Below are 17,415 nucleotides of genomic sequence, written 5' to 3' on the forward strand. Positions count from 1 at the left end.
CAAAAAAAATATATATATATATATATATGTGTGTGTGTGTGTGTATATTCATACTTGTGGGCCTGTAGGTAGTAGCAATGGGCTGTATATTGGTCAAACATGCTTGCCCTTTCAGCCATTGGGGCGTTATAATGTCATGGGCAATCCCACTATTTATTGGTAAAAGAGTAGCCCAAGAGTTGGCGGTGGGTGGTGATGACTTCCCTCTAGTCTTTCACTGCTAAGTTGAGGATGGATAGCACAGATAGCCTCGTGTAGCTTTGGGTAAAATTAAAAAATAAACAAAAAATAAGTATATTGATATTTATGATAATAGTTATTTTCAAATAGAATATTATTTATCACTTCAAAGTCGATTATCATAATTATAGTTATCTTTGCATATGCTGTAGAATGTGTGTATTAATTTCAATGATTTTACTTCTGTGTTGTACTAACTTGAATCATTTTGTAAGCATAACCAACATCTATTCTTGAGTGAGACATGAACCACAGCTCTTGAGAACACATGGTTTGGACACAAAAATGTGATGTCTTACAGTGGAGGTCAAGCACCTGTCCCATAAATTGTGTTTTACATACTAAAAACTGTGATAATCTTCTGATTTTAAACCTTATTTCTGGATCAAAATAATTGTTTGTTCTGAAATGTTCCTAACTTTAATAGCATAAAATAGTTTCAAGCATACAGAATTTCCATTAATATACCATATTCACAAACAAGCTTTTACTACAGTTCTTCTTATTGAACAAATTTCTAGATACAAAAAATAAACTGTTGTGCCAATAAAATGATACAGTACAAGTGACATCTTGCATCTGGTATTTCTAAAGTTACTGTTAACTTCAACAAATCAATTAATGTGTGTTTAACAGAAGAAACGTATTATTTTAAACTTACAGTGCTTTATAGTGGCCAGTACTATAGCTATAGTTATTTGTTCTAACAAGGCATTAATGCTAGGATTTGAAATGTTTTGATAATTTAAATTTTTTAATTCAAATGGTAGTAAAACACAAAAACAGATTTGCAATAATTAAACTTCGATACAAAATTGTTGGTGTTTTAAAGACACATTTTATGCTAATATAGTCTCAGATTTTGTTACTTAGGGCTTTCAAAATTGTAGCTTCTCTCTTTGATTATTTTACTATTTGATCACTGTTAGTTTTTGTGTAGTTATTCAAAAGTATCTTGGCCATTTTATTGGCTTTCTGAAAGTATTTTAATTACACTCTAGTCTTTCACTACAATACTAATAATACCAAACAGTGGGAACTGTATCGTCAAGAGCTGTGGAATCAAATGGTTAATTATTGGCCTCTGTTAGAAACTTTTTTGAAGTGTGAAGTTTCAGTGTTCAGACCAAGTTTTATCAAGGGTTGTGTTTGAATCTGTCACTGGTCACTTATTCATCATGTGAAAGTTTATTTAAAAAAAGTAGAATTTAAATATATATGTGATGGATTGCATATAATTTGGTTGGATGATGGTAAATTAACCCTCTAGTGTGATCGTAATGATATTAAGAAACCTTATAGGTGAACAGTGATGAGGGAAGACTTCACTCTTGAATAGCTCAATAGTAGTCTAGCTTTGTTATCTGGTTGTCCTGGGTTCAAGTCATCGACCTAGAATCCATTTGTTTTTACTTATCAGTTTTGTCATGTAAAAGTTTATGTTAAAAGTTGTTCTTTATTGTTAAAAATCTCTGCCACATATCTTGTTGCATTTACAAAATGTTCCAACTTTCTGGTGGAAAATTATTCATCAAAAATTAAAATACATAAAACTAATATATATATATTTAGACAGAGAGAGAGAGAGATAGTAGTAGATAAACTTAAAACTTGTTTTGTGAATGTAATATGTCATTTAAAATTTATGCATCAATTCCAAACAATTTATGGTATTCACAATTAAGGAATGTTATACAATTGATTTTATAGATTGTGTACATGTAAAAGAAGTGACCATTACCATAACAACCAGTATCAGTTGGCAAGAAATTTGCTTATTCAACTTTACGTTAAAATCAGTATCCTTGTACAAGTTAGACAACTTTAGTGTGAGTTTAGATTTTGTTCAGATAGATTGTCTATGTGGCAACAGGGATTTTTACATTGACCATAAAAATGATTAAAGCTGAAACTAGATTAAATGCTATAAATGAAAGTTATGCCAGTGATTTGGAATAATATAAGAACCTATTTAAATATGCCCTTTGCAGTAAAAGTTGTGTGTGTTGCATAAATTTCCTTTTGTTTCAGACCTGGAGATGTATTAAAATGCATTGGGACACAACCGTACTGGGTTGCATGCTAGGCCATTAAAATATATTACTGTTAAAAGCTTTTGTAGAACTTCAAAAGTAAATTGTGAAACATCAGTCTGAAACAAACTTGTATCATTACAACCAATGTTCAGTATACATTTTGTGCAGAAATACTTAATTTGTGTATTAACTTTTTGTTTTTGTTATGTCAATAAATAATCAAACTCCTCTCTTTTATAAAAAGGCATAGCCAATTAGGTTTAACTTAGTACTTTTCCTTGTTTTTGTCTTACATTCTAAGTTATTGCAATATATATGATAATTATGTAATGATGATGTTGTGGGAACAATTTTTCTTGTCACTCATCAATTTGTATTTGTGAGATGTTAAAAAAAAGTTGGTTTATATTATCTTAGATTCATATTTTTATAATTTCATAGCTGTTTTTCTTTTGTTTTTAAGCCAAATTTTAGAAACTATAAAAAAGGGAATTCCACAACCCAGCAGCCTACAATTATTTAGTCTAGATGATTTGTGTCCATCAGTTCGAGAAATTAATTATAGTTACATTAAACTTCAAGGAATCTGTAAACCAGGTAAGTTTTTGTTTGGTTTGATGATTTGGTCATAATTTTGCTACTGAATAGATATGTTCAACTTAAATATAGCAGAGGTGTGTGTTTGAAAGTATGAACATTTATGTAACCTTGTTGTAGATTAAATGTATCTATACATGTGTATTTTCATATGAATATTCCTCTTTAGGTCATATCCACTAAGTGTGAATGAATACTACCATGATAAGTTAAACATTTAACTCAGTTTTTACTCCTTTTGTTTGTGGACTCCATAAATATTGTATTTATATTTTCCTTTATATCCGTCCTCCTTTGCATTTCTACAAGTTTTGTGTTGGATTTAAGGTTTTCTCTGTCAGATAGTGCCGATTGCACTAATATGGTTTGTTCAGCCTCAGTTTTCTCCACTCCATCAGATGACCTGCCCTTTTTCCTTCATGGCTATCCATGCTATAATATTTCTCTGTTTTGCTTTCCTGGTATATTCTCTTTTACCTTCTTAGTATGTTTTTATTGGTTCCATATTCATGGAGTAACATTTTAAGTGTCATCTACAAGCTCATTCCTGCCATCTTTCACTGTTTCAGTTTATCAATGAAAATGGTGGCTCTTTCAACGGTGGTGCAGGTGCCAATCATTTCTGGTTTGAGTGTTTCACAAGTTTATTTTTGTACAAAGGTTTGACCTTTTCTGCTGTATCTAGTATCAGGCATTTCTCTCATCTACATTTCATCTTTTGCATCATGCTCTTCCTCTACTGGATTTTTTTCTATTGTTATTGGTGACGACCTTTGGTCAGAACCCTTCCATATTAGAATGCTGCTTTGATCTCACTGGTTCCAAGCCTTAAGCTTGTGATCTTTTTTCTTTACATCAAAATACATATTCTTGCTTTTTTATGTCAGAACATCATAATTGAAATACTTATGCTGTCACTGAGTCATGTACTATTGTGTCTCGGAATCTATCATTTTTTTGTCTTAATCATTCCTTTCTTCTAAAACTTGGACTGCTTGAGAGGGTGATAAAATGTTTTCACTTATCATCTGTCCTTCCTTTTCTTATTTGTGTGCAAAACTTATTTGAATGTAAATCAGCTTCTGTTCCAGGTGTTATCCTATTTGTACCAAATTCTTTCATAACAGCTTCTTTCCCTATAGCTTCATAAGTTGACTCAGGATCCCTTTCAGACAAGTCTTTTTCTAGTTTAGAGGAGTATGTGCAGAATATGTTTTTGGTCACCTGTTAAAAGATTCAACATTTTTCTTGCTACTGTTTTGGTGGAGTTTGAGTGCCAGCATATTATTATTCTTCCACTATATTATTCTGTTTTACTTACACAGTGTTGCTCATTTTTTACTTTGATATGATTGGCTGAATTGCACTGTGAGACTTTTGCCCTTAGAACTGAGTGTTACCATGATGGGGATATGTTTTATGCAGCCTAGAAGGTTGCATCCTTGCTCTTGTGAGGCCAGACCCTGACTTCTTGTCATTATGATAAATATCATTTGAATCCATTGCACTGTTTCTTTGGTTTGTATGGCCTGCTGTCTCTTGCTATCATTGTTCAATCTGGCCTAGTCTCTGGACACTTCAACTTATTCCTTTTCTGTTTACACTGTAAATGTGCCTTGCCCTCTGTCCTCAGCATGTTTATATGACAGTTCATAGACACCTTTACACCTTCAATCTGATGTCCATTTTACAACACTACACCTAGTTCACATTATAACCTTCATTGCAGTTTAATGACTCAAGCATGGCATATACCCTCTGTGAGTTATATATTTATCTTGTGTAAAATCTGTTCTTTGCTTCCTGTTCACTTTCAGTGTGGGGATTCTAGGTGCCTGTCCATCCTGTGATATAGTAACTTGCATGGAATCTACATTTTTAAACATAAGTTGGCATTAATGTTAATATTTTACTCCTTCTCAAAGTCTCAGCTTCACTGAGTAGAAATGGGTGTAATCTAAAACTCTTCCCATCCTCAGAAAGAACATAAAAAAGCTAATTAATTCAAGATCTTAAAACTAAGTATTCAGAACTTACTATGTAGCTAAATTTCCTGACCTCAGTTCTTAGAACCATTTCAAATTATGCATTATGTTTGTAACATTCCAAACATACATCTTCCTGTTTATTTTTGAATAAAAATATTAAACATGAACTGCAAAATTGTTGCATAAAACATTTATATAGTGAAGGACAGAGGTCAAATATTGTAGTTATGTTTATGTAAGAGATTACCTCCACTGTAAACATAATTATCAGAAGGGCTTTGTGTTCATGGGTGTTTGAAATGTTAAAAATGTTTTAATTGTATATATAAAATACATGTATTTGTTATTTAAATGAAAGAAAAATATGCTTCATTAATATATTTTTTGTTTAACAGAAAGTGACCGTGTTTGATTCATTGATATACTGAAAAACTAAAATAAACATTTTATACTTGTGAACTGTTTAGATAAGTGAAAGGTTACTGTGATGTTTTATAAGTATCACACGTAACTGAACTGTAAAAATGTAAGAGTAAATACTTCGGTAATTATAATTTTTAATTTTAACACAAAATTTAACAGTTACTTGAGTATATGTATTGTTAAACTACTACTGATAAAATTAGTTCTGCCATCAGATTTGTGTGTTAAAAGTTGTATTATATTTCTTTGTTTTCACCGATTCAAAATAAACAATAATGCTATTGTCTTACCAGTAGTTATGATAGTTGTGAGTTACTCTTAGATTCTAAGGCCCAAACCTGCTTTGTTTTGGTTAAGTTCATTTCTATATTCCTTTTTTTTTGAACATTAAAAAAATAACAACATCCTTTGATTAATAGACTTGTCTTCTATATTAAACAAATTTAGGCCATTTTTGTAAAACAGAAAGAATTTGGATTGTGATTGGTATTTATAAATGTTTAACAAAAAATAATGTATTAGAAATATTACAACACTGAAAGTCATATATGCAATATTGTACATTTTTCCAAATTAAATACAGACCTATCTGATACACTAAATTAATGCAGTAATGTCGCTAATGGATAATTAAATAACGGCTTTTCATTAACTAATACTAGATTTTGAATAATGAAATGTTGACACTTAGGTGTTCATAATGTCTGTGTATGCAATAATATTGAACCTTATGTAGCTATTTTTTGTGTTTTAAAATTAGTTTTTCCAAGTTAGGAATTAAACATGTACAAAAGAGTATGTTTAAACTTCTGGAATGTGATGTGTTATTGATAACATGTTCAGAGAAGTATGTTGTAATTCTTAACACATTCTGAAAGATTCAGCATATTATTACTATAAAATAAAACTACTAACGTAGCAAACAATGTATAATATTATTGTATAATAGTTGTGCTACTTTAGACTATGAAAGTAAAAAACTTAGTGCAAAAAAAGATAATTCAATAAATTACAAATGTTCCATAATATGTCATAACTGTTATTACAATCAGTTTCTCTCCTTAAGTCTTCCCAGTGTTTCGTGAGTTTATTTAAGGGAAATTTATTGTAGAATGTAAGTTTTAATCTGTGGTGATAATCTAAACACACAAGTAAAATAACTATGCCAAACTTCATCAATTAGTAGGATATTAGGTTTTATAAATATGTTTATTACTTGGTGATAAAGATATTTCATTTTTCATAATAATGCATTTTCAGAAATTTATGAATTTGTAGCTGGAAGTGTCAGCATATCAACACTTAGTTCTATCTATGAAAGGAGATTCTTAGTCCACATTTTCTGTCTGCTTTTTTTTTTGTTTGTTTCTATCATGGACTTTTTCAATGAAAGGTGATAAATAGGCATTATCTGATAGTGAAAGCCTTATACATAAATATACACTATATGTATTAAAAAAGTCAGGATAATTAGCAGTTGAGGTTTGGTGCATTACTGTTATAACCAAATAAATAATATTTAAAGTAGCAACACTGTTTTTTGAGGTTTTGTGACAAGGGAATACTGTGTATGCATTTTTCAAAAGCTAAATCCTTGTTGTTGTTATTTAAGATTAGCAGTATGTAAAATAAGGGATTTAATATGTTTAACATGTTGTGAATCATTCAGCACTTTAAATCTTGTATCTATGAAACACTTTAGCTATTTGCATGGTAATGTAAACATTTGAAAAATTAGTTTTTCACTGTTAGTAATAAGAATTTTTAAAACATTGAACTTGAGCATACGTGTATATTGTATCATTAATAATTTCTTTTGATAGAAAATGCACACAGTTACTGGAAACAAGAATCAACATACCTCAGTTCTCTTGAATCTATACACTGGTTTCATTATCTGTCAGCATGCTTGGAAACTACTCTGAAGATTGCTAAAAGCATGGCTAGTAAAAAAGACTCTGTTATCATAAAAGGTGGGAATTGAGATAGTTTTTATTCTATTAGCATAACTATCAAACATTAGTTTAAAGACATTTGAGCTGACTAATAAAACAAAATTTGCTATTACAAGAAGTGACATTTCAGAAAATCCTTATAAATTGAGTAGTATGGGAATTTTTGCCAGAAAAGTAGTAACTGCAAATACTGTTAATTTTTTATTTGCTTTGATTGTACATACTTATTGTCATGAAATTTTCTGAGTTAAAAGAGTTCAGATTTGTTTTTTAAAACATGAGCTAATGAATCAGTGTAATTAGACATAAAAAAGCATTTTCACTCTTTTTATTACTGATTTTTATTGTAATTATTTTAACTTTGTTTCTAGCACTGAATCAGTGTTTGCTGAGCACTTGTAAAATCTAAGATTCTTGAGAAAATTCTTATTACATGCGTGGCTAAGTTTGTTAATTTATAAAATTTTGATTTGACTATGGTTTATACATCTTTTTGTTTAATATCTGACTTCTTTACAAAATCTCAGGTTGAAATTGACTATAATGAGGAACTCTCCAGAAAATCTCCCCGGGGTGGGAGCACTAGTGATGAGATTGTCGGGTTTAGTTGACTGAGTAGCAGAATAATTATTTTCTCAGCATTGTGTTCATGATATTTTATATTTTACGAGACATTTTTTAAAAATATACCAGAATGGACTGCAGAAACAAGATTTTTGAGTATGCTGATTTACTGCTTTATTAACATTGTTTCTGTTTTGTGAATATGCTTTTTACCCTGTGGGTGGGATCAAAGCGTGCATGCGTTGACCTTTTACAGAGTGCCATTAAACATGGTATTGTGTATTTAGTGTCAGCTGTCCAGTTTACCCTACATTGGTTGATTCATGTTGGAGGATAGTAAATACCAGATACAGTATACAGAAATACTGAAAAACCTTAGGTATGCATTCAGGAAGTTGTAGATGTTTTGCAATTGCAATATACAAACTGAGTGATGGAGTAAACTATTTGTATTTGTCACATGAACATGATTTTTCACTCCAACTTGTCAGAGTCAGATTAACGTCATCAATTCACAGACATATCTTTGAGTACAAATACTTTTGAAACACATCTGATTTTGTACATTTAACAAAAAGTTTACCACATTTCCTGTAAATTCAGAATTGTAGTCAACATTTCTTCTCCAGTACTAACCAACCCTGTGGTTAAGTTTTTTTTTCAAATATTCTTTGTAATAATTTTTATAGTCACACAAAGATCTGGTATGACTTGGTGCTCATTGCGTGCAGAATACAAGGAGTTTGAAATATTTACTATGTGTGTGTTTCTATTCTTTCAACTGCAGCAGGAACAATGTATGCGATGTGTTTATTTTGTTCACCAAGCTTAGGCAAGGTATAAACCTTAACTTTCTGATAACAACTGATTACTGTTTATCCTTGTGACATTACAATTTTCTTTCATTTATGTAAGAATACAACTTGAAAAATTTATATATTTGTTACCTTTAATGTTTTATTATTTTTAAATTAGCAACTAGTTTAATTTTTGTTTATTTTTCAGTACCACATGAACTTACTAACTACTTCTGTTACCATGTTTTTTATTAAATTTCATTCAATAATGTTCCTCTTAAATAATTCTTTATTTCTTCTTGCATCTCTACGGGTTTCTTTTGTATGCCCTTTTTTCACTCTTATGCTGGAAATACCCATTACATTTGTGAAAATTCTTTTATAAACCAACATTAATACTTCTATTTGTTGGGATAGGTTCTCATGAATGTACATGACCTACAAACATCACTTGATTTTGAGAAAACATTTGGGTTATTAGATGTCACACAAAAAATTAAATATATATTCTGTTTAAAACCTACATGTTTTCCAAGTGTCATAAAAGTCTTATGTTGCTTTAGTCCTACTTATAAAAAGTTGTGAGATTAAATTATGGGTAAAAAAGTTATTATTTTTAAGCAGCTAAGAAATTTTTTAATAAGCACTGGTAGTGAAGATTGTTTTATAAATATAGTAAGAGCAATAGCACTAAAAGTAAATCAATATATAAAAATGCATACTCACCATAGCCAACAAATGTATTTATTTATTATTGTTCTTGTAGAAATTGAACACTTCTACTTTCTAATTTGGGACCTAATTAATAATTTTACTGTATGTTTCCTTTAAATATTTAATCATTGCTAAATAATAGTCCTGTCAGAAGAATAAGATGTGTGTTAAGACTTCTAACATTTTATGTCAGGGTGAAATGTGGAGGTTCTTGAAATGCAAGCTTCATTAAAATAACATTTATCTTCTAAGAGTTAGGGTGATGAAGTTTGTCATGTATTGATATAAATTGCTGTATTTTTGAAATTAAACTTGCATTAAATAAGATTCTCTTTACAATAAAGAAGATAAGACTCATGTTTCATTATATTACATCTCTTATGTTACTAATGTTCCTAAACAAATAGGCAACATTTATTGTGTAGTAAAACATCAGTGAAGATGAATATACATTCAAAAATAGAAGTTTTATTAAATAAGGTGTTTCTGAACGAGGGGTTCAGAACTTGCTTGAGTCGCCAGGCAGTTTTTGGAACCCATACTCAATTGGGAGAGGGGTTTACTGCTCTGTTTTATACTTCAATAAATTTTAGTAGTGCTTCTGTAAACAATTTTAAAATAAGAATATGTTTATGTTTTACTCTATAACCCACCCAGTAAATTCACCTAGTCCAGAAACAAAAAGTCTGAGACCCACTACTCTTAATGGTGGCAAGACTTTCCATACCATTATGTTTAAATTTATAGTATTTTTCTCTACAAATAGAAACTTTCAATGGCATTTCTCTTTGTAGAGTGGGAAGGACGAGACTTGTCTTGTGTTATCTCAAGCTTGGTGCAGATTCTTCTGGATCCATTTTTTAGAACTCAGTATGGTTTTGAATGTTTGGTACAGAAAGAATGGGTTGCACTTGGACATCCTTTTCAAGAGAGACTTGGCCAACTTGGAGTAGAGGAAGGATGTAAGGTTAGTTTGTGGTTTTTACACCAGAGATAATATATCAGTATTAATACTTAATAATAATTAATATACGGTATTAATATTAAGACTTTCCAAGTCTTTATGCTGTTTATACACCCTAAATAGTTTGAATAAGTACAAAGGCTTTACTTTATAATCATATATGCTACAAAGAGTACTTTTATGTATTCAATGTTTTGTTATGGATATCCCTTTATAATTTAACAGTATATGTTCCAATATCAAAATGCTTTATTGTAACAGTTTACTTTCACATCACTTTAGACAAAGTTTACATTAAGAGTTGCAATTCAGAAGCTTTTTCTGAATCCCAGGATTTTAGTGGCAGTTACCTGATGATGGCCACATGAGTGGTTGAAACATTGTAAATTAGTTAAACAAAAAATAAAAATAACCATCCATTCAAAATCTGTAACTCTGGACTTTTATTTAAATAGCTTTGTTTGCTATTAATACTGTTATCTTATGAAAGCTTCAATCAGAACTAGTTCTTATATAGTTCTGACTTTAAACTAGGCAATTAATTAAATTTGCTAATCAATTAATCATTCATTCATTAATCAGTCATATTCAACTAACTGATTATTCTCACATGAGACTAACTTGAAGACTAACTTGCAGCTTGTTTTGTTTTGTAAAGAGATTTTCAAATTATCAATGTTTAATATGAGAGACGTCTTCAGGTACAACAACTTGGATTAAACTACTTTTTTTAATACTAAAAGCTGTATGTGAAAATGTAATCTTTTACATGAAACCTGTAATAAGCTGTAAAGATGATTATTACCATTACTAACCTTACAATTTTTCACAAGGCTGTTTTACTTAAAATTAAGTAAAATAATTTCTCGTTAGCACTAATTTTCTTTAGGCTTAATGTAGAAAAACTAGTAAAGATTTTTGTTACAATGTTTGATAAGTAATATATAATTCAATGAAAAAATTCATACTGATCCTATAAAGGTACAGATGAGTACAACATTGGCTATGTGGCAAAAAACATGCAGTGATATTATATGATGTCTTTGTAATGATTGAAATGATTCGTAAAGTAAATTATAGTCACTGTAATATGAAAAATGTTTTTAGTTACAGACATTTCAAAATGGTTTTCTCATTACATGATTACTGTGAAAAACTAACTAAATAAGTAACAACTTTATAAGTATAAAATATCATAAGCTTTTAAGTGAATTGTTGAGATGGGCAGAAATTTAGAAAGAACATTTTACAGTGCAGGTTGGAAGAAACTGTAGAAACAAACGTGTGTGCTGAGAAATCAATAAATCAAAAAACATAAAGCTTATGTAAGGCGGGTGATGACAGCTGGATGAAATTTTGTTTTCCCTTTTCAGTGCTTCCTATTGATCTAAACCAAGACTTAATTAAACAGAAGTCCAGTTCACGTAAATACTTTAACAATTTATAAGTATTACATATCATTAAACCAGGCCTCGACAAATTCCGGGAGCCAGATCGCCATGGTAACTAAGTATTTCATTGTGGCATGTAGTATTTTCTTCCTTTTTATTTGTGCAGAGAGCTGTGCTAAAAAGAACTTGAATGTAGAACAGTTCTGGACTCTTGGAAATCCGGAACTATTTTCATGTTCTTTGAGTCTTAAATTGAACTATGTTCTTAAGATTTTAATGGCAGATTCAGCACTTCTTCATGTTTTTTCAGGAATGAAACACCTTACAAATTTTATGCATTTTGTTTTTCATCTTTCTCTCAATTCAATTAATCGACGTGCAGGCTTAGACTTGGACGGGACTGAAGGCAGTTAGATCAGGCAGTACCATCAAGTGGTTGTTGATATCAAGTGATTGTTAGCATGCACCCATTGCTGTGAAAGTAAATAAATATACATAGCTGTTTATACACCCTAAATAGTTTGAATAAGTACAAAGGCTTTACTTTATAATCATATATGCTACAAAGAGTACTTTTTTTTGTTTTTAAATAATCCATATACTGGTGCCTGGATTATCCGTGCTGGTCCAGGGAAAGCAAAAAATCTCAGATAACAGAAATAGTGGATAATCGAGGCACTAGTGTATCCCACTAATAAGCCCATTGTTTAATGGAAATAAAATTTTTCAGTATATTTAAGTTCCTTGTTTTAAATTATAATCTTTTTTACTGTTGTTTAATCACATTATCGTGAAAAATTATAAAAGTCATCATAATCATAAAAGCCAAGTGTCAGTTGGTCAGTCATGCTTTATTTCTCCAAAGTTCGTGAGTTACATGAGTCTGATTCCACTTTTTCCTTCTTTTTTAATACTTCCTCTTTTGATTGCCCATTTCTGTTTTATTTTAATTTAATCTCTAACATAGGCATAAATAGCTCCTAAATTTTAGAACTTTTTCTGCTATAGACACAGAAATGCATTCACACCCTATAAGCGTTTCTGAAAAATAAGTCAAAACTTAGTGTAAATCCATGCTAGGGAATTATTACAAAAAGCCTTTGTTAAAACAGACTGAAGATACCAATTATCAGTAGGGAAGCCAATGTGTAACTGAGTGACACCCCAACACAACCTAAATATGCATCTGTGGTTAAAGGATGCCGGCTGAGCAGCATAGAACAGCGGACAACAACTGAAGTTGAGTGAAATCTTTAAGAAACCTTAATGTATATTTTGTGTGTTTTTGGACACTATATTTTTAATCACTAATCAAATAAGGTTAACCAATCTACACGTATTTTGTATTCCTGTCTTAACAGCTTAAAAATAAAAGAGGCAAGGCTAGGCTTGAACCAGCCAACATATTATTTGAAAGCACACCAGATTCTGCATGCAGATTCCACAGATATCATGCAACACCCGAACTTTTGCAATCAAAATTAATTTCTGAGTGATAATTTCTCCAAAACATATAAATTATTGTCTAGAATTGTAATGGCACAATTATTTTGAGAAAATTTGGAGAAAAGAAAAAATCACGGATAATTGAGGATCACAGATATTAGATTATTATTAGTCCATGTCTAGTAGTTTCTGACAAACACAGTTAAATGAACAAATTATTGAACTATCAATATTTTTTTGAGTTAATAAGAATAATGAATACTTACTTGCTCTAACTTGTTTTTACTATAGCAAGCTTACCTTAAGTAACGACGGTTATATATGTAGTTTGTAATAAACAAGCAACATGTTAAGTAATAATATAGGGGTTATTCTATAAAATATTTTAATATTTTTATTTTCCAATATATGGAAATGTTTAATAAGAAGTTGTTTTGCTTTTGGACTACTAAGATAGCATACCAAGTTTGGACTGGATCAGTTAACTCTTTTAGGAGTAGATGCGTTCACAGGCAGACAGAAAGTTTTCCTTGATATTGGATAGTTAGTGCATTGGTATGGCTTAATATTTTTAGCACATATTTGAAGAATGCCTATACCTCAATTTTTATACTCAGCTCTGCCTCACTTTACTTGCCAGAGCTGGATAATCAGAAACATTTCAATTAGTTATATATTTTTAAGTCATTACACTAATTGATTAAGCTTGAATTAATTGCAAATAATGAGAAATCATAAGGAAAATATTTCAGTTACTTAGATAGTTGGAATAATCCAAAACAGTGATGATTGAAAACACTAATTTTATTAATTTGGTGACAAGAAAAATTTTAAGTAAATTTCATTAAATGATAGTTTTACATTACATTAATTGATGTAACCAATTAACCGAGTTAATTGCTCAGCTTTAGACTTCATACATCACCATAATCCAGCAAGAATAGTGGTTCAGTATCCAGAATGTAAGCAATTAAGTTTGAGTACAGGCAGCATTTTACTGACTTTTAATGAAATTTAATCAAGAAATTACATCAGTTGAAAATTTGCATGTCATTTGGTTAAGTATTGCTGCTATCAGAAGAAACAATTCATGAAAGGTCAGACAGTCTTCCAGTGTGGAAAGAGTAAATCCAATCTTGGAAATATCGGAATTCTTTTCTGTAAATTTTTGGATTTGGGAAGCCCAGGATTTCTAAATGCCTTGTACATTTTCATTTTTTTTTTTTTTTGCCTTATGAAAATTTAACAGTACAATTATTCCAGTTTTTTAGGTTTAATATAAAGCATATTTAGTAAACATATTTTCTGTTACGATTGTTTTCACAGAAATGTAAGAAAGTACAATGAAATGAAATCTACAATATTTTTTTCCAGTTTTGCATGTTTTACCCTGTAAAGATGCAGTGTTCTTCTTCTGACTTGTAAACAATGTAGCAATGATTTTATAAAACCTCAGCATTAAGATTTGATTTATCACGTAGCCAAAGATTTTTCAGGAACATCATTTAATTGTTTTAATCATTGGTGATCAGTTTATTGACTATAAACTCATTTAACTATAATTGGATGATTATTGATAAAAAGGAAAAATAATTGTTAAATTTTGAACCCTTACATGGCTGAAATTTAAGAAGGAATTGATGGATGAAAATCATTTTTATTTTTGTGTCTGGTTATTTCTCTCCATCTCAGTCTCCTATAAAATCACAGAAAAACAAACTTTTAATGCCACACTTCAGGCCTTATTGAAACTTTCTTCCTCTTTGTCACACAGTTCGACTCATTCCAGTATGATTTTATTTCATTAACTAATTTTTATAGTTCATTATCTGCACATTATCAGAGCTTGAAAATACTCATGAACTCTGACTGCAGATCTGTGAAAAATGAAGGAGATATCACTCTGAAAATATATTCATTCAAAGAAACTCATTTCTGTGATGTCTGACAAAGCATTTATTTAGAACAGATGTTGTGAGTAATTTCTGTTTCCTGTCTTCTGTGATAGTTCTGTACATAATCATTGTTGTTTTCTCTGTCTACTTTGGAAATTGTCTCAAAAACTTCATAAAGGGATTATAGGGTTTGTACATCTTGAGCTTAAAAAAGACGTATTCCATGGTTTTCTATGACTAAAAATAATTTTTCTATAACATGTACATGAAATACCATGTCATTTATGGTGTAAGTTACTAAAATAGTGTAATATTTTGTGAAATTATGTGTTTTGCATTTTACAATAATATGTTTAATTGGTTTAGTACATTTACACTTTTCATAGTTATTTGCCATGACATGAGAATGCATGGTAGTAGATAGCAAATTAAGTAAGAACATAAATTAATTTTTAAAACCATTAATAATCATCTGTTAGTGCAATTAACCTTAAATGATATTTAACTAATAATTTGGATTTACTTCGCCAGTTTGTACACAGTATTGTTAATTCAGTGTTGTATGAGAAACTGTTAAACTTTGGGCACATCTAATGTTTCAATATTTCAATGGCAAAAACTATTAACTGACTTCCATTCTGTAGAATGATATAATGAAAACTTAGGTTCTAGGATTTGATGTAGAGTTAATAATACAGGTGATTGGTGTTTTCTGACTTAATTATAGTAATCATAGGTTTAACCTATGATTACATGTTCAGTAGTAGAAAACTCAAAATTTTTACTTTTATTGTTATATTTAACAATTATGTATAGGGAGGCAGCTTTCACAAGTGAAATTTTTTGAGATAAGAATTTTTATGTATGTGTGAAGAGCATTTCACATTTTTATGGTAGAGACATAGGTGGAAGAGTTTCGTTTTGGGTATAGAAATCTTGGACAGGATGGAAAAGTCTTGAGATAAAAAAAGCAGAATAAAAATAATTTTGAGAATTTGTTTCTTGGTATTTTTGTTTTATCATTTCATAATTGACTTGTATTTTTAATATACTTCTTTGCCTGTGTTGATTTATTTCACAAACTCACAACCGGTGATGATCGTGCTTATGTTGGCAAAGTAGAAGAGAAAGATTTTTTGTAAATTCTCAGAAATTTTGAGAACTAGTAAAATTTTCTTCTCCAAACCACATAGAGCGTTCATCCTTCGGATTAAATAATAATACATGGATTTTGGATAATTTGAAATTTTCATAATGTAAATGCATGAACTAAATTTATTCGTTTTTAAGAGTAGGAAAATGATTTTACATGTGAAAACTAAAATTAGAGCAACATTATTATATTATTAATTTATGTGGCTTCCTGCAAATAGTGGTAATAACCTTGCAGTTTCAGTCAGTGAAGTGTCATGACCGCAGGTATAGGATGTCATGCACATCTAATAATCATATTCAGCATTAGTTATATATAAATCAGCAATAAGATGATAATAATGTTGTGTTTCCAGTTTGAAAGAAAGCTACATTTACAAATTTGAGTTGTGTGATTTTTACAAAATTTTATTAAGCCCAGATGGTTGTTTAGTAATTTTCTGTGAGTTTTTAAAGATCATATGAATCCTAAAGTAGGTAATAAAGAGGGGAAAAAATAATAATAAAATGGTGGACATTGATTGTTCAGCTAATTAATGACAACCAATTGATTAGGAATCTCCTGTTTTTTAAAATGGCACTTCCCAAGCTTTTTTTGTGTTGTGATTATTTTATTTAAATGTGATTTATAATTTTTTTTTCAATGATATTCTTTTAAGATGATTCATAATGATGAGTAAATTACTGTATCTGTCATACTCAAAAATACATTTATTTTTCAATAGTTAGAATTATTCAAACCCATACTTTTATATACAGTTGTACACTTGATACTTAAAGTAAAGTACTGTCCTATATTAAACTACTATTCGTACACCATTCATGTGACAAGCTAACCGTGCCAGTAATCCATGTAGCTTTTGTAATTCATGAATTTAGTCATGTGACAAGCTAACTATGTCAGTAATCCATGTAGCTTTTGTAATTCATGAATTTTGTCATGTGACAAGCTTACCATGTCAGTAATCCATGTAGCTTTCGTAATTCATGAATTTTGTCATGTGACAGCTAACCGTGTCAGTAATCCATGTAGCTTTTGTAATTCATGAATTTAGTCATGTGACAAGCTAACCATGTCAGTAATCCATGTAGCTTTTGCAATTCATGAATTTTGTCATGTGACAGCTAACTGTGCCAGTAATCCATGTAACTTTTGTAATTCATGAATTTTGTCATGTGACAGCTAACCGTGACCAGTAATCCATGTAACTTTTGTAATTCATGAATTTTGTCATGTGACAGCTAACCGTGCC

General features: G+C 30.1%; 1 protein-coding gene across 2 annotated transcripts in view; it reads left to right on the forward strand.

Annotated features, from left to right (window-relative positions):
* The window catches only part of LOC106465175 (myotubularin-related protein 10-A-like), a 73,154-nt gene that overhangs the window by 53,500 nt on the left and 2,239 nt on the right, over positions 1-17,415 (forward strand). For both annotated transcript variants that reach the window (XM_022393015.1, XM_013925380.2), the window contains exons 10-12: positions 2,740-2,873; positions 7,108-7,257; positions 10,109-10,281. In XM_022393015.1, coding sequence (XP_022248723.1) covers positions 2,740-2,873; positions 7,108-7,257; positions 10,109-10,281 — 457 coding nt within the window. The remainder of the gene's footprint in view (positions 1-2,739; positions 2,874-7,107; positions 7,258-10,108; positions 10,282-17,415) is intronic.

Source organism: Limulus polyphemus, unplaced genomic scaffold (assembly GCF_000517525.1).
Source record: "Limulus polyphemus unplaced genomic scaffold, Limulus_polyphemus-2.1.2 Scaffold1858, whole genome shotgun sequence".
NCBI lineage: Eukaryota > Metazoa > Arthropoda > Merostomata > Xiphosura > Limulidae > Limulus > Limulus polyphemus.